Genomic DNA, 24338 nt, shown 5'->3' on the forward strand with positions numbered 1-24338 from the left:
AAGGAGAACAAAAGGAATAAAATAACGCCTCGTGTCACTTAACACAAAACACTACGTACACTACATACATTGCACACAATTAGGAACCAAAAGATACATAAACAGAAAATCAGGATGATATCGCTACCAGCGACTAATTAGAACCACATACAGACAATTTATTACAGATTGGAAATCAATTACGCTCAGGACCTTACAATTAACACGCTAACTGACGACCAAGCCATCGTCAAAATCTAACGGACTCCCAGAACAGTGGTATCATTATTTAAAAATACGCAATACGATCCACCTCAGTGAAGGTGGAAACGCAAAACGCAGCTAAAAACCTGCTCAAACTCATAGGGAACCTCCCAAACCAATCAGAGGCTACAAACCTCAAGTCCCTGTTACTCAAAAAAACTGAAATTGATTAAAGAAAAGTTAGCTTCGCTGCTACTTAACAACAACAGCAGCAGAACTAGGAGAGGCCTAGTTGACAATCGACCAGATACCGTAAAAAATTAGAGGCCAGATAAGTCAACCAAACGAATTCATTGTTTTCGTAGGGCAAACTTTCGAAGGCTAAATCTTTTTATATCTGGCTTTAATTGGTCCGATCTTTATTCTTGCAACATAATGGCCGATGCCATTAATATTTTTTATACTGCAATTAAATCATTTTTTAACTCTTGTGTTCCGATGTACTATTTGTCTATCTCTAAAAAACCTCATTGGTTTGTGAGGAGTCTTAAAACTCCCCACAAATCCGGATGCAGGATATCGGCATGGCAACAGCGAAGATAACCGGAATGCGAGAAGAGTCAAGGTCGGTCAGGTCAAACGGTAAAAAATGGACCTTGGACCCCGGCAAAGCGGAGATACCGTGAACTAACGGTACCGCGTAAGACCTTAGACTGTGCCAAGGGCACAAAGGTCGAACGGTAACGGTGCGGACTTTGGACAAGCACAAAGTGCGTCGAAGCGCGCATCCAAAGAGGATCTCCGCAAGGAAGGACCAGGGAAGGACAAGCAAACACCAGGACCTGGCGTTATCAGAAAGGGACGATGGAGTCAGTGGTCGCAAAGGTGGTTCGGGGAGAAGCTCTAGTTGACCTTACGGAAGATACACCCTGCCCCATAAGATCCTAAGTCCAGTCAACGCGACACGGATACGCCGTCAAGAACGACACGGGATCAGCGAAGAACGACGACGAAGGAGCGACGACGCGCGTCCGAAGGCGAAGATCACAGGATTCTCTTTATCAAGTCACTGAATAAAGGTGGTTTAAATCTGAAACTCTGTTTGCTCTTTGGTCGGGCAATCACACAAATCATAAATTTGGTGGGACGAACAAACAAACTCTCTGAGCTAGCCATTGCAATTCGTGGCGAGCAGAAACTAAGAAATCAGTTCGTTACATCTGGCGGTCAACCGTGATTGTCCTGGCCAAAAGAACAGAGGGGAAGATGGGGAAATCTTGGCTATACAGCCTGAAAAAGGATGACTTTCCGGCGATAGCGAGCGTCTATGGATCAAGCTGGAGGGGTTGGTCGAGGATATGCGGAAGACGCTGACCAAATTCATCCAGCAGACCACAGACGACCGAAACGGACGCCATACTGGAGGCGTTGGAGAGAGAGTATGCAAGGAGACCGGCCGTGGAAGTCAAAGTTACCGGCGTGGAAGGCCTGATGAGGAGCCTCGATGACAACAGCATGATGGAGGCCAGCGGGAGCAGACCCGATAGGCAGGAAGTCGGCGGGAAAACATCCGCGAGAGGAGGGAGAGGCGGGAGTCCAGCCGCGGTCGGCGAGACAACACAAGAGTAGCCCCTCAAGATTACGCGAAGGTGGCGAAGCAGGTGCAGGAGTGGAGCTCCGGTACGACGGTCACGACAAGCCATTGGAGTTCCTGGAGCAGATGGAAAGTGGTTCATCGCCAACAACAGATTCTGGGAGACATGGGGAGAATTTATCCACAGCTTCCAGGAGTTCTTCCTGCCCAGGGGCTTCATGACGAAGCTGGCAGACCAGGTCAGGCAGAGGAAGCAGCGGCACGGCGAGTGTTTCAAAGACTACATGGTGGACATGCAGACCCTAATGCGGCCCTTGGATATCTCTCGGAAAGAGACCTTAGAGAGGATAAGGGAGAACAGCACTCCAGCTCTGCGAATGTTTGTCCGCCCGTACGAGTGCCGGCACCTGGATGCCCTGATGGCCCTGGCCGATGAGTTCGAAGAACTGGACATCCAAAGAGAACGGTTTGAGTCAGAGCAGACTCACAGGGCCCGCAACCAGCGGGATTTCCCAAGAGGGGAACAAAACGCGGTGTGCAGAAGGTGCCAAGAAGTCTCCATGGGACCGTCGAGGCGGCAAACGAACGGGCAAGGGCCGAACCCTGTGCGGCGGGGTGACTGGTTATAGATTGTAGGAAACTAAATGAAAAAACCATCGCCCCAATATTAACGAAATTCTTGACAGCCAGGGCCGTGCCAAGTATTTTACTACCTTGGACTTGGCAATTGGGCTCCACCAAATTCAGATGAACCCCGAAAACGGGGCTAAAACAGAATTCTTAGTCGAAGACGGCCACTTTGAATTCACTAGAATGCCCTTTGGTCTAAAAAAAGGCCTCTGCTACATTCCAGCGTGTTATGGACAATGTCCTAGGTTCGTTAATAGGAGATGTATGCCTAGTCTATCTGGACAACAACATAATATTCTCCACTTCATCACACAAGCATTTGAATGATATCGAACCGGTCTTCAAGAGACTCCGTACAGCCAACATAAAAATTCAACTCGCCAAGTAAAATTTTCTACGGAAAGAAATAGACTTCCTGGGTCACGTGGTCACTATTACAGCAAATTTATAAAAGACTTCGCGCGTATTACTAAACCACTTACCAAACAATTAAAGGTGGTAGGTCTGTAATAATCGACAACAAATCCGCGAGGATTTGAATTTTGCAAAAAACTCCTTATCAACGACCCTATCCTAAGACAGCCATACTTCACAATGCCCTTCACCTTGACAACAGACGGGAGTTACGTCGCATCGGGAGCGGTGCTGTCACAAGGACCAAAAACTTGCGACAGACCAATCTGCTTCGCGAGTAGAACCCTCAATGAGGTCGAAACCTGTTACTCAACGGTGGAAAAATGTTAGGAATCGTCTGGGCAGTGAAATACTTCCGACCGTATCTCTACGTTCAAAAATTTAAATTAGTTACCGATCACAAACCCTTATTGGGTCTCACAAATTTTTATGACCATAACGAAAAACGTATTCGCTGGAGGGATGCCTTAAGCGAATAAGTTTATGAATTGGAACATGAGAAGGGTTCCCAAAATATCATTGCAGACGCACTGAGCAGGGTGAAACCTAACACCCACGTAAATATCTCAGTGCCGAGCGAGCCGGGAGACATCCCGGTATCTCACAACCCAGTCAACGCATTTAATATACAAGCCACCTTTACGGTTTTACCAGACCCATCATGGACGGTCTGCGCCCCATTTAAAAACAAAATATGAAGACAGATATCCGAACCTCTCTTTACCCTGGAAATAGTTATGGATATCTTAAAAACCACGTTAAAATCAAACAAAAATTTGTCCGTGTTAGCCACTGACGAGATTATCGAAATAATTAAAAAAGCTTATTACGAACGTTTAGCGGGAACCAACCAAAACGAACTCCTCAGGTGCTTCCTTAATGAACCCTCAAGCAGCAGCGAATCAGAATCGATCATTAAAACAACCCACTTAAACACAAATCTTCGAAGGGTAGACGAGATGTACGCCTAAAAAGGGAAATCTACGTGCTCCATCTAAAAAGTCGTATCACCCAGGCAATTCGGGACTATTCGGTGTCTGTACGACAGACACCCACAGAAACCACCTTACAAACTGCCCGAAATCCCCAATTGACAGTTATATATCTTGCATACGGATATCTATACGATCAACAAAAACTACAATCTCACAATTATGGACAAATTCTCTAGACTCGCACCACTGCCTAATAGAAATTCCGTCAGCGTCACTAAAGCATTTAAAATATTCTTCTGCCAATTCGGAAAACCCAGCTTCACTCAACACTAACGGAAATATATGGGATCGTCCTCGCAAAGAGCATGGAAAAACAACTAAAACTGGATCATAAAGAGATTCTTTCAGAAACGGTAATAACATACAACAATGCGATACACTCGAGCACGAAATTAACACCGTTCGAACTCTTCAGCGGGCGCACCCACGTTTTAAAAAAAAAAAAAAAACTTCGAGAGCGAACACGATTTCCTGAGCAGACTCCACGTGTTCCTAAATAAACTCTCCCCAGAGGTGAAATCCCACTTAGAAGAAATCAATGAACAACGCACAACCAAGCTGAACGAAGCGAGGCAAGACCCCCCTGACCGGCCGACCAGAAACTCGGCCTTCCGGAAGGAGAACAGAAGGAATAAAATAACGCCTCGTGTCACTTAACACAAAACACTACGTACACTACATACATTGCACACAATTAGGAACCAAAAGATACATAAACAGAAAATCAGGATGATATCGCTACCACCGACTAATTAGAACCACATACAGACAATTTATTACAGATTGGAAATCAATTACGCTCAGGACCTTACAATTAACACGCTAACTGACGACCAAGCCATCGTCAAAATCTAACGGACTCCCAGAACAGTGGTATCATTATTTAAAAATACGCAATACGATCCACCTCAGTGAAGGTGGAAACGCAAAACGCAGCTAAAAACCTGCTCAAACTCATAGGGAACCTCCCAAACCAATCAGAGGCTACAAACCTCAAGTCCCTGTTACTCAAAAAAACTGAAATTGATTAAAGAAAAGTTAGCTTCGCTGCTACTTAACAACAACAGCAGCAGAACTAGGAGAGGCCTAGTTGACAATCGACCAGATACCGTAAAAAATTAGAGGCCAGATAAGTCAACCAAACGAATTCATTGTTTTCGTAGGGCAATCTTTCGAAGGCTAAATCTTTTTATATCTGGCTTTAATTGGTCCGATCTTTATTCTTGCAACATAATGGCCGATGCCATTAATATTTTTTATACTGCAATTAAATCATTTTTTAACTCTTGTGTTCCGATGTACTATTTGTCTATCTCTAAAAAACCTCATTGGTTTGTGAGGAGTCTTAAAACTCCCCACAAATCCGGGTGCAGGAGATCGGCATGGCAACAGCGAAGATAATCGGAATGCGAGAAGAGTCAAGGTCGGTCAGGTCAAACGGTAAAAAATGGACCTTGGACCCCGGCAAAGCGGAGATACCGTGAACTAACGGTACCGCGTAAGACCTTAGACTGTGCCAAGGGCACAAAGGTCGAACGGTAACGGTGCGGACTTTGGACAAGCACAAAGTGCGTCGAAGCGCGCATCCAAAGAGGATCTCCGCAAGGAAGGACCAGGGAAGGACAAGCAAACACCAGGACCTGGCGTTATCAGAAAGGGACGATGGAGTCAGTGGTCGCAAAGGTGGTTCGGGGAGAAGCTCTAGTTGACCTTACGGAAGATACACCCTGCCCCATAAGATCCTAAGTCCAGTCAACGCGACACGGATACGCCGTCAAGAACGACACGGGATCAGCGAAGAACGACGACGAAGGAGCGACGACGCGCGTCCGAAGGCGAAGATCACAGGATTCTCTTTATCAAGTCACTGAATAAAGGTGGTTTAAATCTGAAACTCTGTTTGCTCTTTGGTCGGGCAATCACACAAATCATAAATTTGGTGGGACGAACAAACAAACTCTCTGAGCTAGCCATTGCAATTCGTGGCGAGCAGAAACTAAGAAATCAGTTCGTTACATCTGGCGGTCAACCGTGATTGTCCTGGCCAAAAGAACAGAGGGGAAGATGGGGAAATCTTGGCTATACAGCCTGAAAAAGGATGACTTTCCGGCGATAGCGAGCATCTATGGATCAAGCTGGAGGGGTTAGTCGAGGATATGCGGAAAACGCTGACCAAATTCATCCAGCAGACCACAGACGACCGAAACGGACGCCATACTGGAGGCGTTGGAGAGAGAGTATGCAAGGAGACCGGCCGTGGAAGTCAAAGTTACCGGCGTGGAAGGCCTGATGAGGAGCCTCGATGACAACAGCATGATGGAGGCCAGCGGGAGCAGACCCGATAGGCAGGAAGTCGGCGGGAAAACATCCGCGAGAGGAGGGAGAGGCGGGAGTCCAGCCGCGGTCGGCGAGACAACACAAGAGTAGCCCCTCAAGATTACGCGAAGGTGGCGAAGCAGGTGCAGGAGTGGAGCTCCGGTACGACGGTCACGACAAGCCATTGGAGTTCCTGGAGCAGATGGAAAGTGGTTCATCGCCAACAACAGATTCTGGGAGACATGGGGAGAATTTATCCACAGCTTCCAGGAGTTCTTCCTGCCCAGGGGCTTCATGACGAAGCTGGCAGACCAGGTCAGGCAGAGGAAGCAGCGGCACGGCGAGTGTTTCAAAGACTACATGCAGGCCTTAAAGAGACCGTAGAGAGGATAAGGGAGAACAGCACTCCAGCTCTGCGAATGTTTGTCCGCCCGTACGAGTGCCGGCACCTGGATGCCCTGATGGCCCTGGCCGATGAGTTCGAAGAACTGGACATCCAAAGAGAACGGTTTGAGTCAGAGCAGACTCACAGGGCCCGCAACCAGCGGGATTTCCCAAGAGGGGAACAAAACGCGGTGTGCAGAAGGTGCCAAGAAGTCTTCATGGGACCGTCGAGGCGGCAAACGAACGGGCGAGGGCCGAACCCTGTGCGGCGGGGGTTTGTGTTAAACCCAGCAGAAGCCTGCCATAGAGCCAGGTAGCCAGGATGCTGGAGTGCCGGAACCGCCGGATCACCTTCTGCTGGACGCGCGGGAGAATCGGCCAGAGGACCGTAGAGTGCTGCCCGGGATCGGGAAACGCCACGCGACCCCAGCCTCAGAGGGGCAACCAGGGTTCGCAAGGTGCTGCCCTCAAAATTAATGGGCAAGCTGAAGGCGGAAGAAAGGCAACTGTCCGGCACAGTGCTCATAGATGGAGTGGAAATTAAGGCCACGATAAACACCGGAGCCACAGCTAGTTTTATAAGCGAAGAGTTGGCGGACAAGTCGCGGGCGGCGGGAGAGGTCTTATCCACAAGGAGAATGGCTGATGGACGATATGAGGAGGTGACATCGCTGCTCAAAGTGGACATAGGACTGGGAGAGAGGACCGTCAGAATGCAACTGCTAATCCTCCATAACATCATCGACGCTCTAGTACTGGGTTGGGATTTCCTAACGAAAGTTGAAGCCAGGATAGAGTGCGCGGGACTAAGCGTAACGATACCGGTTCGAAGCAGTCAACGCGAGGCGCTGTCAGTGGCAATCGTGGAGGGGACGATAGACTTCGCGGAGGAGGATATTGACGGATTCCTGAAGTCAGAGTTAGCAGAGTTGGGAAGAGTGCAAGGGACGTCAACGGTGGCTACAACCCAAGAACCCGAAGATGTAGGTGGAGATCAACGCCAAGGTCGACGAGTTGTTACAGAAAGGGTGCATCGAGCCGTCTAGGAGCCCGTACAGCTCTCCCATAGTGATGGTGAAATAGAAGACGGGGCAATGGCGGTTGTGCGTGGATTTCTGCCAAATAAACGCGAAGTCCGTGAAGGACGCGTACCCAATGCCAATGATTAACTACATCCTGGATCAATTAAGAGAGGCGAAGTACATAAGCAGCCTGGATTTGAAGGACGGGTACTGGCAGATTCCGTTGGCAGCGGCAAGTCGGCAATATACGGCATTTACGGTGCCGAGAAAGGGCCTATTTCAGTGGAAAGTAATGCCATTCGGACTGCACTCCGCATCAGCAACGTTCCAGCGGGCGTTGGACCAGGTGACAGGACCCGAGATGATGCCACACGCCTTTGTGTACCAGGATGACATAATTGTAATCGGACGGACAGCCAGACAAGAACACAAGCGCAAACTGAAAGAGGTTTTCCGGAGGCTAAGGGCGGCAAACCTGAAAGTTAACGCGGATAAGTGCAAGTTCTTCCGAAAGGAGCTACAATACTTGGGTCACCGCGTGACGGATCAAGGCATCGGAACGGATCCGGAGAAAGTAGCGGCAATAGCACAGCTGAAGCCCCCGGGAAACGTGAAGGAGCTGCGACAATACCTAGGAGTGGCATCGTGGTACAGGCGTTTTGTACCTGATTTTGCGACACTGGTGCAACCGCTGCACGCACTCCTCAAGAAACAGGCAAGGTGGGAATGGACAGACGCCCACCTAGAAGCATTCGAAGCCGTCAAAACCAGGTTGGCCGCCGACCCGATCCTGGCATGAACCGATTACACAAGGACTTTCGTGCTACAAACGGACGCCAGCGACTACGGGCTGGGCGCTATCCTCACAAAGCACTTCGAGCAAGGCGAGCGGTTCATATCCTACTCCAGCAGAGCGCTGAAAGGAGCGGAAAAGAATTACTCTGCGACAGAGAAGGAGTGTTTAGCGATAGTGTGGGCTGTCAAGAAATTAAGACCGTACCTAGAACGCTACCGTTTCAAAGTGATAACAGATCACATGGCCCTAAAGTGGCTGAACAGCATCGAGAGCCCGTCCGAAAGGATCGCGAGGTGGGCACTGGCGCTTCAACAATACGATTTTGAAAGGGCCAGCTAAACATCGTCGTGGACGCCCTGTCGAGACAGCCGCTGGGAAGAAGCCGGGAAGAAGGGCACCCGAACGAGCAGCAGAAATGCAGGTGGATGGAAGAGATGCGGAGAAAAATGAGGCAGGATCCCCAAAAGTACACAGACTACCTAGAGGAGGGCGGCCAGTTGTGCAGGCACATTCCGCACCGGGCAGGAAATGAGGATGTGGTGTCATGGAAGCTGGGTGTACCACCCAGGGAGAGGCAGCGCATCATGGCCGATAACCACGACATGCCGACGGCAGGACATCTGGGAAGTCGGAAGACAATTGCGAGGGTGGCAGCCAGGTATCACTGCCCAGGAATGCACCGAGACATAAGAAGGTACGTGCGGAACTGCGAGAGCTGCATGAGGTACAAGCCAAACCAGCTGAAAGCAGCCGGAAAAATGCTGACCCAGGTGCCAGAAGAACCATGGGCCACCGTGTGTGCGGATTTTATGGGCCCCTTGCCGAGGTCAAAACACGGGAATTCGATGCTGCTGGTCCTGGTGGACAGGTTCTCCAAGTGAACCGAGATAGTTCCGATGCGTAGGGCGACCACCAAGACGCTACGAAAGGCTGTGCGAGAGCGAATAGTGGCCAGATACGGGGTGCCAAAAGTTATGATCACGGACAACGGAGTCCAGTTCACGAGCAGGGCGTTCAAGAGAATTTTGGAGGAGCTGGGTGTGAGACACCAGCTCACGGCTCCATATACTCCACAAAAAAACCCGACAGAAAGGGCCAACAGGACCGTGAAAACAATGATCGTGCATTTCACAGGGGCCGATCAGAGGACATGGGACGAGAATTGGCCGGAGCTGCAGCTGGCGGTAAACACGAGGGTTCGCGGAGACCACGCAGGGAAGAGAACCGGCAGGTGTACACAGACGCCCGCAGAAAACGCGGAGAAACTGAAGGAGATCTTCGAACTGGTGCGGAGAAATATGGAAAAGGCAGCGCAGGGTCAGGAGCGCCACTACAATCTCCGAAGAAGGCCGTGGAAGCCTAAGGTGGGAGAAACAGTATGGGCCAAAGAGCCCCACCTGTCGAAAGCAGTCGAGGGCTTCGCGGCGAAACTAGCACCAAGGTTTGACGGGCCGTTCAAAATTAAGAAATTCACGTCACCAGTAATTCGTGTATTGGAGCACGCGACAACCAAAAAAAACAAAAACGGCTAATATTAGCGACTAAAATCCGGGAAGCGCAGGCGCCGGCGGGCCAGAGGACACCGAAAAACAATAATAAAACCCTTTAGTGAAGAAGGGGGAAGACGATACATAGTATCGAAAAGTCGCAAGGCAAAATTCACTCAAAACAAACACACACACACACAAAAGGCCGTTGAAGCGCGAGAGCGAGACAGGGAGGGTACACAGCCGGAAAACCGTTAACGGCTAACGCACGCAGTTGCGAATTCCGTAGGAGGCAGGTACACGGAGGAGAATCCCGTTACCGGTACAGGCTCCGCGGAATAACGGCGGAAAGGAGCAGAGGGAAAACCGAGGTTTCGTCGCGGCGGAAAAATCGAAAGTCGGTCTTTCAAAATCAAGTCAGCACGCGCTACTAGGCACAACCGGGAGGTGCGGGAGACCGGCACCGGGGAACAGATTCTAGCGTACCCCGGGTGTCGCGATCCCCATCCCCGGTTCAGGAGGATCTGGAGGAGGAACCTGACATGGATCTGTCAGAGGAGGAGACGGTGGCCGAGGGGCCAGTCACGTACGTCTCCCTCTCGTCGGAAAGTGTGGAGGACGACGGGGGTGAGACGGTCGCGAGGGCCAGTATGGCGTACCGCAGCGTACGGCGGTGACGCAGGGCCACGGGCTGATCCGCCTCGGAGACGCGATGCCGTCGCGGGACCTGGAGGAGTTGCGCGAGTTCGCTGACACGCAGAACGCCACGCTGCGGCGGTTCGAGCGGATGGTGGCGAAGCAGAAGGCAGCCGCCGCCAAGGCAGCATGGCAAAAGCGACTAGCACCCCACCCTCCACCGTCGTTGCCGCAAACGCCATTGCTGAAGCCACCGTTGCCGCCGACACCACCGCCGCCATCGCAGCCACCGCCACCACCGACGCCGCAGCAACAGCCGCAGCCGACGCCGTAGCCGCCGAAGCCGGAGCGATCAGGAAGGCGCTAGGCTGTTCGAGATGCGAAGTCAAGACGCTAAACGACGGGGTCTAATAGGCTGCGACTGCCAGGCTGAGAACGAAGGACGCGGGGTCGACGAGGGGAGAACGTGCAAGCTGCCTATGCAGGAGATCGGCATAGCAACAGCGAAGACGGCCGGAATGCGAGAAGAGTCAAGGTCGTTCAGGTCAAACGGTAAACAATGGACCTTGGACCCCGGCAAAGCGGAAAGACCGCGAACTAACGGTACCGCGCTGGACCTTGGACTCGAACCAGCCAAGGGCACAAAGGTCGAACGGTAACGGTGCGGGCTTTGGACAACCACAAAGAGGACGCACCGTGAACTAACGGGACATGTATTGGACCTTGTACTCGAGTGAACCGTGCGCAAAAAGGGAAAAACGGTATTTCCTCGGCGCTGGTGCAGCTCGGGACAATCAATGAGAAGTGCGCGGAGAGCCCTACAGCCACACAGTCGATCGGGAAAAGTACGAGGAGTACACGGACATTCAATAAGAAAGTACGCGGACTGCCACACGGACAGACAGCTGATCCGGATCAGTGCGGCGAGAGCTTCCCAGTGACGCGAACAAGTGAAAGTACAAGTGCGTCGAAGCGAGCATCCAAAGGGGATCTCCGCAAGGAAGGACCAGCGAAGGACAAGCAAACACCAGGACCTGGCGTTATCAGAAAGGGACGGTGGAGTCAGTGGTCGCAAAGGTGGTTCGGGGAGAAGCTCTAGCTGATCTTACGGACGATACACCCTGCCCCATAACATCCTAAGTCCAGTCGAGCCACCACGGATACGCCGTCGAGAGCGACGCGGGACCAGCGATGAACGACGACGAAGGAGCGACGACGCGCGTACGAAGGCGAGGATCACAGGATTCTCTTTATCAAGTCACTGAATAAATGTAGTTTAAATCTGAAACTCTGTCTTCTCTTTGGTCGGGCAATCACACACATCATAAATTTGGTGGGACGAACAAACAAACTCTCTGAGCTAGCCATTGCAATTCGTGGCGAGCAGAAACTAAGAATTCAGTTCTTTACATCTGGATGCGGGAGTGCCGGAACCGCCCGATCACCTTCTGCTGGACGCGCGGGAGAATCGGCCAGAGGACCGTAGAGTGCTGCTCGGGATCGGGAAACGCCACGCGACCCCAGCCTCAGAGGGGCAACATGGGTTCGCAAGGTGCTGCCCCTCAAAATTAATGGGCAAGCTGAAGGCGGAAGAAAGGCCACAGTGCTCATAGATGGAGTGGAATTTTGGGCCACGATGGACACCGGAGCCACAGCTAGTTTTATTAGCGAAGAGTTGGCGGACAAGTTGCGGGCGGCGGGAGAGGTTGTATCCACAAGGAGAGAATTGCGAATGGCTGATGGACGATATGAGGAGGTCACATCGCTGCTCGAAGTGGACATAGGACTGGAAGAGGACCGTCGGAATGCAACTGCTAATCCTCCATAACTTCATCGACGCTCTAGTACTGGGTTGGAGCCAGGATAGAGTTTGCACTAAGCGTAACGATACCGGTGGGACAGGCAGTTTGAAGCAGTCAACGCGAGAAGCTATCAGTGACAATCGTGGAGGGGACGACAGACTACGCGGAGGAGGATATTCATTGATCCTGAAGTCAGAGTTAGCAGAGTTGGGAAGAGTGCAAGGGACGTCAACGGTGGCGGTGCACAGAATCACGATGAAGGACGATCAACCGGTCAAACAGCGCTACAACCCAAGAACCCGAAGATGCAGGTGGAGATCAACGCCAGGGAGAGGCAGCGTGCAAGGGAGGCAGAGTGCAAGGGACGTCAACGGTGGCGGTGCACATAATCACGATGAAGGACGATCAATCGGTCAAACAGCGCTACAACCCAAGAACCCGAAGATGCAGGTGGAGATCAACGCCAGGGAGAGGCAGCGCGTCATTGCCGATAACCACGACATGCCGACGGCAGGACATCTGGGAAGTCGGAAGACAATTGCGAGGGTGGCAGCCAGGTACCACTGGCCAGGAATGCATCGAGACATAAGAAGGTACGTGCAGAACTGCGAGAGCTCCATGAGGTACAAGCCTAACCAGCTGCAAGCAGCCGGAAAAATGCTGACCCAGGTGCCGGAAGAACCATGGGCCACAGTGTGCGGATTTTCTGGACCCCTTGCCGAGGCTAAAACACGGGAATTCGATGCTGCTGGTCCTGGTGGACAGGTTCTCCAAGTGAGCCGAGATCGTTCCGATGCGTAGGGCGACCGAGAAGACGCAGTTCACAGGGGCCGATCAGAGGACATGGGACGAGAATTGGCCGGAGTTGCAGCTGGCGGTAAACACGAGGGTTCGCGGAGACCACCGGACACTCGCCGGCATTTATAACGCAGGGAAGAGAACCGGCAGGTGTACACAGACGCCCGCAGAAAACGCGGAAAAACTGAAGGAGATCTTCGAACTGGTGCGGAGAAATATGGAAAAGGCAGCGAGGGTCAGGAGCGCCACTACAATCTCCGAAGAAGGCCGTGGAAACACAAGGTGGGAGAAACAGTATGGGCCGAAGAGCACCACCTGTCGAAAGCAGTCGAGGGCCTCGCGGCGAAACTGGAACCAAGGCTCGACGGGCCGTTCAAAATTAAGAAATTCACGTCACCAGTAATTTGTGTATTGGAGCACGCGACAACCAAAACAACAAAAACAACTCATATTAGCGACCTAAAGCCAGGAAGCGCGGGCGCCGGCGGGCCAGAGGACACCGAAAAACAATAATAAAACCCTTTAGTGAAGAAGGGGGAAGACGCAACCGCAACCGCCATTGCTGAAGCCACCGTTGCCGCCGACACCACCGCCGCCATCGCAGCCACCAACACCACCGACGCCGTAGCAACAGCCACAGCCGACGCCGTAGCCGCCGAAGCCGGAGCCACAACAACAAGGGTTGCCGCAGCCACAGCCGTCGTTGCCGCCCACGTCGCCGCCGACGCAGCCGCATCCCCCACCACCGCCAGCACCGCCGACGCAGCCGCATCCACCACCACGCGCACCGACACCGCAGCCAGCACCACCCACGCCGCCGCCTGCAGACGCTGCGCACGATCGGCATGGGCGGCCGCCGGTGGCTCCAGCAGACCGGGTGGTAGAGGAGGCAGAGACCCAGGCAGGCAGAAGGCATTAGGACCGCTGGGCCAAACTGTTCATGCTGAACGGCCAGCGGTTCCGCCTGAAGGTGCGTCGCGGCGGTGAAATAAGGGTGAACGTACCCCAATAAAAGATGTAAATGAGGGAATCAGCGAGTTGATTGGGACAGGGGAGGGCGATGGGCACAACATTGCTCACTTGTAAAAAAAAGGTGCGAAGACATCCGCAGCAGCCAAGGTCAGGCACGCGGGCCAGCAGACGGACGCGGGCCAGCAAGAGCCTCCAGGGCGCTTGGGTCGTTGAGAATAGGAAGTGGCTACGCCAGTCGCCAACATCGATAACTCGATCGTAGTGAGTATCGGTGGAGTTGCCAGAGATGAAAAGCGAAGAGAAGGCGGGAAGTTTGAATACCAAGCGGGTGACCATAAGCAGACGGCAACAGATGCAGGAAGCTGGAGAAGGGCGCGAGGATCGAGATGCCGAGCCGAGACGTCGAACAACAGGGTCTACTAGGCTGAGACTGCCGGGCTAAGATCAAGGAGGCGCAGGTCGAAGAGAGTAGGAAGGATCGACTTAGTTCGAGGATCAAAATGCCGCGTGGAGATGCTGAAAGACAGGGTCAAATAGGCTGAGTCGGAAAGGCTGCGATCAGGAAGGCGCAAGGCTGTTCGAGATGCGAAGTCAAGACGCTGAACGACGGGGTCTAATAGGCTGCGACTGCCAGGCTGAGATCTCCGCAAGCAAGGACCAGCGAAGGACAAGCAAACACCAGGACTTGGCGTGGTCAGAAAGGGACGGTGGATTCAGTGGTCGCAAAGGTGGTTCGGGGAGAAGCTCTAGCTGATCTTACGGACGATACACCCTGCCCCATAACATCCTAAGTCCAGTCGAGCCACCACGGATACGCCGTCGAAACGAAATTATCTGAAAGGAGTTCCTTGTGATCCCTCTCCATAAAAAAGATAGCAAATCGGATGCAATCAATTACAGAGGAATCTCCAAATTGTCTGCTATCCCTAAGCTTTTTGAAAGCGTTATCACTTCTCATTTGCAGCACCTTTGTAGGTCTATCATATCACCATGTCATCATGGGTTCATGAAACGCAGGTCAACAACTACTAACCATCTGAAGCTATCCTCCTTCGTAGTTCAGGGCTTTTAGTAAAGCATTCGACTCTGTTAATCATTTACTTTTTTTAAAAAAAAACTTGATTTATTAGGTTTCCCTGTTGATCTCTTAAATTGGATTCTAAGTTATCAGAATGGCAGGAAGAAATTCTCTCTCTTTAAAAATTCTCTTTCTTGTATTCTCCGAGTCACATCCGGTGTCCCACATGGGAGCCACCTAGGTCCGCTCCTTTTTACCTTATGTATTAACCACCCTCCCTTAATAATAAAGCATTCGCGTGTACCTATGTACGCTGATGATGTAAAATTATGTCTCCAGTATAAGGACATTTCTCGCCATTTGGACTTACAATCCGATTTAGATAGCTTTCAATCCTGGTGCCGTGATAACGTATTTAACTTAAATGGCTCTAAGTGTAAAGTTATGACCTTTTGTCGTGCCAACTCAATGCACGCGACTTACACTCTAAATAGGTGCTCTTTGGACCGAATAACACATGTTGATGATCTTGGTTTTCTTCTAGACTCTAAACTTAAATTTTCAGACCATACTTCGTCTACTGTCAATAAGGCCAGAGGTGTGCTTGGTTTTATAAAACGGTGGCAAAGGAATTTGATGATCCTTACAAAACCAAAACCTTATTTATATCTCTAGTCCGTCCGATCCTCGAGTATGGACCACCTGTTTGGAATCCACAATATGAAGTTTACTCGGACCGAATTGAATTGGTTCAAAAGAACTTCTTACTTTTTGCCTTACGTTGCCTTAATTGGAATGCAAACCTTAGATTACCTCTTTATTCCAGTAGACTAATGTTAATTAACTTACCCTCCTTAGCTAACCGTAAAACGATGCTTGGAACAGTCTTTATTTTTAACCTTATTCGTGGTGAAGTTGATAGTCCCGAATGGTTAGTCATCTAAACTTCACTGTTCCAAGCAGATCTGAAATTACTAGAAATTAGGTACCGCTAATTTTAAATCAATGTATAAAAATAATTATAATTATGAGTTACATGATCCCTACAGAGTATTTTGTTCTGACTTTAATAGATTCTATCCTATTATCTCTAATTCTGACTCTCTGCCGTTCTTAAAGCGATCAATACTAACGTATTTAACAAAATTGTAAACCTACCTAAATTCATTTTAAAAGATAGAATATAACTTAATACATTTATTGTATTCCCTCACCTACCCCGCCAAACCATATCAACAGGGGAGCCTTCCCCGAAACCCACCGGGCAGCGACACAGAAGTAGAACGAGTCAGGATTCAACATAAACAACCATGAAACATCAGCAGATCACGGAGTGGGAGCATCCGGTCGAAAACGCAACGTAAGGGGTTTCGTAGCGAACAGCAATCGAATGTTAGGCTTCATGTAAAATCAAACAGAAAATATAGAAATTATTATTATACAGGGACCTCAGAGTATAACTAAGGGACCTCGGAGGATAACTGGCGCAGCCGAAAAAGAAAGAACCATAAGGAAACAATGCAAAAACACCTAAGAAACAAGGGACACGACCATGACTAACAAGGAATAATGACCGCAGGAATACTAGCCATATTAGTGTAATGCAGATAAGCGGTCGTGGGCAAGTAATCTATCTGTGCAAAATGTTAAAATAAATTCCAAGTGAAATAAAACTATCCAAATTAACAATTCCGTACAAAAAAAAAATTCGACACCAAAGCATAGATAACAACAAAAATGAAAAACAAAACAAGAGAGAACGCTATAGTCGAGTTCCCCGACTATCTGATACCCGTTACTCAGCTAGTGAAAGGGAGAAGGAGAGTGTTAAACACCGTTTTAGCGGTTTGTAGGCGTTAGAGTGGGCGTGGCAGAAACTTTTTTGGCAAAACGATAGAAATTTACAATACTAATACAAAAATGAAAAAATATCAAAACATTTTTCACAAGTGTGGACGTGGCAGTTTTGGGCTGTTTGTGGGCGTTAGAGTCAAAAATTGTTTTGGCAAATCGATAGAAATTTACAAGACCAATACAAAAATGAAAAAATATCAAAACATTTTTCAAAAGTGTGGGCGTGGCAGTTTTGGGCTGTTTGTGGACGTTAGAGTGGGCGCGGCAACATGAATCGACAAACTTGCGCTGCGTCTATGTCTCTGGAGTCTGTATGCTTAATCTCAACTTTCTAGCTTTTGTAGTTCCTGAGATCTCGACGTTCATACGGACAGACAGACAGACAGACAGACGGCATGGTCATATCGACTCGGCTATTGGTCCTGATCAAGAATATATGTACTTTATATGGTCGAAACCGCTTCCTTCTGCCTATTACATACTTTTCAACGAATCTAGTATACCCTTTTAATCTACGAGTAACGGGTATAAATATTTCAGGCTGCAGATCCTCCTTGCGTCAGCTGGACGTCGTCGGCCAGGCACACTGACGCTCCCTCGAAGGTTCAGGTGGCGGTGTGCCTCCCGCACTTGTTTTCGGCTGCTGCTGTCCTGGGCCTATGGGCTCAGGCGGTGCTGGTGCTGGTCTTCCCACAGGCTTTCTGCTGCTGCTGTCCAGACTGTTGACTATTGTTGCTGGGACTGCGTTTGCACGTATATTTGCAAAACACTGCCCAGTGGTCCTTTGCAATCTTTTGCGCAGGTTTTTTGCTGTTTTGCCAGGTTTGCCTTCTGCGGTGGTAGAATTTTATTAGCTTTTATTACTTGATTTTTCGCTGAGTGAGCGGTGTGTTCAGGATTTTTTATTTATTATTATTATTTATTAGGTGATCTAGCTCAGATTGTAATGTTTGAGCTGTCGACCACGCTGGTGGGGGAGTTTTAGTGAATAATAGCCACTTTAAGTGCGCTATTCTTTTTTCACTTTATTCCGTACTCCGCCGCGCACACTCTACTCAAATATTTAGTAATAAGCCATTCCAGTCCTCGGTATTTCGATAATTTGATCCACACAGGTTGGAGGGAATTTCTTGCAGAAACCACTGTTACGGTCGCCATGTATTATGCGAGAAGAATAGGCCTCATTTAGTTTGTCGTTCTGTTTAATTATTTATTTCTGGAGCTGGGAAGGTCCCGCTCAAAGTAAATTTGTGAATATCTTGGAGTTCTCCATACAAAGGATTTTTAGCCGGCGAAGCCCTGCCGCGACGCTTATATGCATATCTTATGTATATATACGAATTGTCGCCAAGCGACGGCGCTGCATAGCTGTAGCAAATTTTACCGTACCGTCTAACTGAAAGGCTATACAACGATTTATTGGATTAACGTCATATTTTCGAATGTTCGTTGATGGATAAGACTTTTGTAAGACTTATTGAGAAAAGATGTGAAATTCGAATTCGGAGAGTTGCAGAAGGTGGCATTCAGACAGTTGAAAGCAGCTTTAATCAGTAAACCAGTTTTAAAAGTGTATGATCCGAAGTTGGCTACAGAAATACACATCGAGGAGACAGCCATTTACATTCCGTCATGTATTTGAGTCACAAGAAATATCCGTGTAAAGAAAAATGTTATTTATATGAACTATAAGTTCTAGCAGTCATTGACACTATGGCGTGTGTATGTCCTGGGAACCAAGCTTAAAATTGTCACTAATTTTAACGCGTTTGCAATGACGATGAAAAAGAAAGAAGTTCCGTTGGGGTAGCTAGGTGGGCAATGTTTTTGCAGGACTATGTATAACTACGAAATCGGAAATTGAGCAGAAACAAATATGAGGCATATTGTTCAAGAAATTTTGCGAAAAACAGCAGATCCAACATTTATTAATTTCTACAGGTTTGACTCGTGGTAATGGTCAGATGGAAAGAACATCGTGGTGCCTATGTTGTTGAAGATAAGCTTAGAGAACCCTGGAAATTGGTACAAGCATGTGGGTAAGGTTTAACAAATGATAATCAATATCGAGCCCAGAAGCACGAAAGTTTCACCGTTTAAACTATTAACAGGTGTTGACATGCGAGTTCTGGACAGTTCAGAGCTTAAAGAATAGTGTTGGGTCATGCAGCCGCCAAAACTGTGCAGTATACTAATTTTATACTCCTAATATTAATATACTCTTATACTCTTAATATTGTAATAGTCATTAATAGCAGTTGCGATGCCCATAGTGCATCGCACTCTCTCTCTCTCTTTGTTATCTTCCTACATTAAGCTCGGCGCTGCATTTCGGCTGTCTGTCCCGCCAATTGTCACTTCTTCGTTTTTCGGCGAAGACTCAACTTGTGATTTCGATATAGATCTTGGTCGGCCCTAGCTGCCAGTATAATAAACAAAATAAACAGTATCGGAAAATATTCGGCTATTTGTTATTCGCAACAGCTATTGAAAAAGCTCAATAGCTAAACATTTGGTGACCCCAACGTGATCGTGTTAATTTGTATGCATTAATTAATGCACTTATCCCGTTTATAAATAAATAATATAATATATCAATATATTAAACCGCAATCGGTTGGACAAGTGAGTGGTGATTTATGTGAAAGTGGCTGTGTTTAAGCGAGCTAGCATTATATACATACATACATTGCTACATATATCATGTGCAGCCGCCCCGATACGTGTCATGACTCCGCTTGCATTTTCGGCATTTATTTTGTACTCATCTTCCAGCTGAACCGAGTTTAAAGCGATTTGTTGCTATGCCCGCTGAAAGTGACAAAAACAGAGTGACCTTTTTAAAGCGCAAATCCAATGCGTTGTTCAGCAGGTTGCAGAGGCTACAAACGTCGCTGTCTAATGAGACGCTAAGCGGTTACGACGAATCAACTCTTACAGTGAGGCTGGAGCAAATTGATGAGCTGCAAAGTGCCTTCAATGTTCTGCATACAGAACTGGAGGAATTAGATTTCGACGAAATTGGCAGTGAAATTAGCGAGAGTTTCGATGAATTCATCGTAGAATTCAAGGCTAGTGCAAACGCAATGTGCATTTCGCGCCGCACTCGACGCTTGCGAAAGGTGTTGTGCCCCACCAGTGTAGTGGTCATCAGACGCAGCCGCGGCCCTTGCCGATGCCGTTGCCGCCTGTGCAGCTGCCAACGTTTGGCGGAGGCTACGCAAACTGGGCGGATTTTTACTCCGTGTTCACGAGCATAATCGACAGCCATCCGGACCTCTCTAACATTGAGAAATTTCAGCATCTGCGGTCATGTTTGAGGGATTCGGCGCTGGAAACTATCCGATCATTAAAGATCTCAAACGGCAATTACGAAGCGGCCTTAGAGTTGCTTCAAAAAAGGTTTGATAATCGGCATCTCGTTTTACAGGCGCTCATCACCGAGATTCTGGGTCTAAAGATAGTACGAAATGGTTCAGTGGCATCGCTTTGGGAATTGTCGGACAATTTTAACGCTCACATTCGTGCGTTGAAGGGTTTGGGCGCATTTATGGGAGGACATGCAGTCCCTAAAAACGCTGGGAAGAGTTTTCTCGTCTAGTCCCATATCCTCGCTTTCGCCGTTCCTGGATCAATTTGGACTTCTTAGAGTAGGCGGTCGGCTCCGGAATTCGTCATTGGGCAAATTTGGACAGACAACGCCACCAATTATGTCGGCGCCAAGAATGAACTTCTAGAACTTCGAAGTTCGAGCATCAAGGCTCCATTCAGAATTTTTGCCATACTCCGGCGCATTTTCTCAATGGTGGTCCGCAATCGTCGTTTGGCGAGTCAGATATAACGGGCCTAAACTATAATCGGCTTGACTCTTGGCAGCGCATCTTCTTTCTTCAGCAAATCTTTTGGTCGCGATGGAAAGAAGAATACTTGACGTTGCTCCAGCAGCGCTCCAAGTGGCGCACCCCAAAGCCTGGCGTAGCCGTGGACAGCGTTGTTCTTGTTAAGGACGAGAATCTACCCCCAATGAGATGGCCTTTGGCGAGAGTCATGCAGTTGATTCTTGGCATAGACGGCGTCGCTCGAGTTGCAGAATTGAGGACCGCGTCTGGAGTAATAAGGCGGGCAGTGAACAAGCTGTGTCTGCTTCCCCTTGAGGACTCTGTTCAAAACCAAGCTTCCAACGGGGGGACGATGTTGGGTCATGCAGCCGCCAAAACTGTGCAGTAGACTAATCTTATACTCTTAATATTGTAAGCCGAAGAAGTCAGTAGTAGCAGTTGCGATGCCCATAGTGCAAACCGCTGTTCTCGCACCATTTTATCTGTACGGCGCTCATTCCTTCTTCTCTTTGTTATCTACCTACATTCAGCTTGGGCGCAGCATTCGGCTGTCTGTCCCGCCAATTGTCACTTCTTCGTTTTTCGGCAAAGACTCAACTTGTGAATTCGTTATAGCTCTTGGTCGGCCCTAGCTGTGTGTTTTAAACTACACACAGGAGTTTTCTCATTGAACGGAACCCTGCCACATAGATGCTGGGCGTTTGATAACTCAAGCGTAAGTGTCCTGGTTAGTCTACGTGTTGCCATTTTCAGCTGTACTTTAGCTGCACATTTTTACAAATATGTCTCCCATGTTCATTCCTTCCTTCTTATGGCAGTTCGCTGTGCTATGAGCTTTACTACAGACTACGAAAATATATTTCAGTGTGCTCAAGGATACGCCGATGCTTTAGGAGCTGTCACTTTTAGATCGGGTGAACTTCATTTTATCTTTCAGTATCTGACTGTCTGGGTCCAACTCTTTTGTTAACTTTTGTTAATTATGTTCATGACCAATCAAGTTTTTTTCCTTGAGCGCTTCTACGATATTAGTGGTCGAAACAGTTGCCGCTTTGCATCCTTTTGAAAACAACCTGTAGACCCCTTGCGTTTTTTATGTATTGTTACGTACACGCTTTTGGTAAGATCTTAAGACTTCGAAAATTCACAAACAGAAGCAGGGGAAGGGGTACTATCATCGCCCTGAGTCAGACGGATTGCGACAAAGAAAATGCAATAAAGCAGTGTCAGATGACCAGTTCAGCGGCCGCAATAGGTCGCAGAAAAAAAAACCTACTCCAGTTACGGGCACAGTTCGCCGAGGGGGTATTGACTTCCAAAATAGGGGAAATTTAGAAAGATGACTCCTAGATTGGAACACTTGGCATAGAAGACCAATAGATCAGATAAGCTCTATCCCGGTATAAAAAGATCGTGGCCCACCGATAAAACAGTCAATACCCGGATGATTTCCGCGGGTCAATACCCGTGTGAATACCCGTACGTCAGAACCCGGGCGAATATCCGTCAGACTATAGTCGGGAAGGATCCAGGACAAAAACAAGGAACACGCTTGAAGGAAAACCCTAATTCTATAGAAGACTCAAGATGGGCGCCAAGGAGTCTAAAGTCTCCGACAACACCGCCAATGTGATAAACAGCGTGGAGGTCGTCGACCACAAAGAGGAAATAGCAGGTGTGCAGCATACTCTGGAGTTCATCGCCGCACCATTAATATTGCTGTATCCCACAACCCCATAAGTGCATAATTGAAACGCAAACGGGAAAACAAATAAGCAAAGAACAAGTGAACCGGTGCATTTTCGTTAATGTGGAAATCAGCTATAGCAAAGTAACAGCGTGGACTTTCCAAACAAATGCCTTATCCAAGTAATCTGAAAGTCAGATAGCAGCCGAAGCGTGCCGCAGATAACAACTCATTCAATCATTCGTATATATATATCTAAAGAATGAGGCCCTTCACGTAGGGTATTGTGTTTTCTATTTGTTTGTGTATATTTTCTTATTGTTTGGTTACAAATTATTGGTGTATAACTCCATCACTATATATTATATATAGCAACACCCAGGATCCGGGTTAAAGTGGGGTAAGTTTGACGGAACCCTGTTCCCGAGTTTTCTCAATATTTTTTTATATATACATATATTCTTGTGCTTATATTATTTTCACACCATTAGTGAATATAAGTATATTTTTTTTGTAACAATGGTAACCGAAGGGTGTCAGATATATAAAAATATTTTATTGTTAGCCTCTTCCAGGCAATGTATTTCATTGATAGAAATTAAATATTTTATGTTCGATATTGTTTTAAATTAAAAAAAAAATTACTTTTCAGCGGCGAGTATCCGCCTTGTTTTTGTTATGCACATTACACATGGCACTAGGCAATAATTAACTATTCAAAAAAATTATGTTAATTTTTAAACTACAACAAAAAGAGGAGGTAAACATTTCCAAAATGGGTGCTGAAGCGAGAAGCGGAGTAGCCCAAAAACGATGACATAACGTTTGACGGACACCCTTGACAACAGGGGATCGTATTGCGCGGTTTTTAAATAGGACCCATTGCGGCCTACAATACAAATAACTTTAAATCCAGAAAAGAATATTAACCAGAGTTGCATGCTTAACAAAGTCATTATAAATAACATCTGTTTAAAAATCATTATTATATTATCTTATTATTATTGTAAAATCCCAAATAAGAAGACTTTACTCGTTGAGTTTTTGTAAGAAACTGATTTTATTTGGAAATATCTTCGGTTTAAATAGGTGACATGAGAATCGCATCTTAAAGTAAATGGCCTACGCAGAGGCCTAAGTAAATAGTCCCCGCCTTATCGAGGTCCCACGCTCCGGCACATCTGCCTATCTTGAGCGGCGAGGACCTTATCTGTGGTCTCCCACTAAGGGACTATTTTAGGAGGCGGGGAACGATCTCAAGTGACTGACTCATGTAGTGTGCACTTAAATTACATGTTTTTGAGCACTGCACCCATGTCGCCTTAGATAACAAAATCTTAAATATAATTTATCGCTCTCGATTCATTTACATAAGATATGAACGGAGCCCAAAATTGTAAGTCTTTAAATATATTCGTGTTCATGTGTGAACAATTATAATTATTATTAAATATAAAAAGTCCTCTTTAACAAATAAGTAAGCTCTAAAAGGTTAGTTGTTGATCTGCTTTTACATCTCTGTCCGCATTTTAAGTTTTCGTCTTTGAGCTAGATATGTATATGTATATGTTAGCGGTTTGCAAACAAGGTAAGTACTATTCCAAAGTTTAAGACGTATATGTATTTATTACAGTCACCCCGCGCTTCCAAAAATGGAATCGAACTGTCTAAAAAAATTTTCTTAAAACTGCTGTTATATTATTTGTTTTAATTGTGCCCACCACTTGCACACTCCGAGTGAAATATAGAAGAATGTTATAGTCGAGTTCATCGACTATCAGATACCCGTTATTCTAAATAGAAACTTACAAAAAAAATAATAATATTAAAATATTCTTTTAAGAGCTTAGGCGTTGTAGTGCTGTTCCGCTTGTGGTCGTTAGAGTGGTCAACTTTATAGAACAAACTTCT

At 47.7% G+C, this 24338-nt stretch overlaps 2 protein-coding genes across 2 annotated transcripts; both read left to right on the forward strand.

Annotated features, from left to right (window-relative positions):
• The first annotated feature begins 7830 nt into the window (after positions 1–7830).
• On the forward strand, positions 7831–8337 carry LOC122319528 (uncharacterized mitochondrial protein AtMg00860-like). Its single transcript, XM_043206911.1, has 2 exons — positions 7831–7938; positions 8053–8337. The coding sequence occupies exons 1-2, from the start codon at positions 7831–7833 to the stop codon at positions 8335–8337; spliced, it is 393 nt and encodes a 130-aa protein (XP_043062846.1).
• A 4715-nt stretch (positions 8338–13052) lies between these two features.
• LOC122319529 lies at positions 13053–14471 on the forward strand. Its single transcript, XM_043206912.1, has 3 exons — positions 13053–13428; positions 13584–14027; positions 14296–14471. The coding sequence occupies exons 1-3, from the start codon at positions 13053–13055 to the stop codon at positions 14469–14471; spliced, it is 996 nt and encodes a 331-aa protein (XP_043062847.1).
• The last annotated feature ends 9867 nt before the right edge of the window (positions 14472–24338 follow it).

The sequence above is a fragment of the Drosophila yakuba genome, chromosome 2R (assembly GCF_016746365.2).
Source record: "Drosophila yakuba strain Tai18E2 chromosome 2R, Prin_Dyak_Tai18E2_2.1, whole genome shotgun sequence".
In the NCBI taxonomy this organism is placed as follows: domain Eukaryota; kingdom Metazoa; phylum Arthropoda; class Insecta; order Diptera; family Drosophilidae; genus Drosophila; species Drosophila yakuba.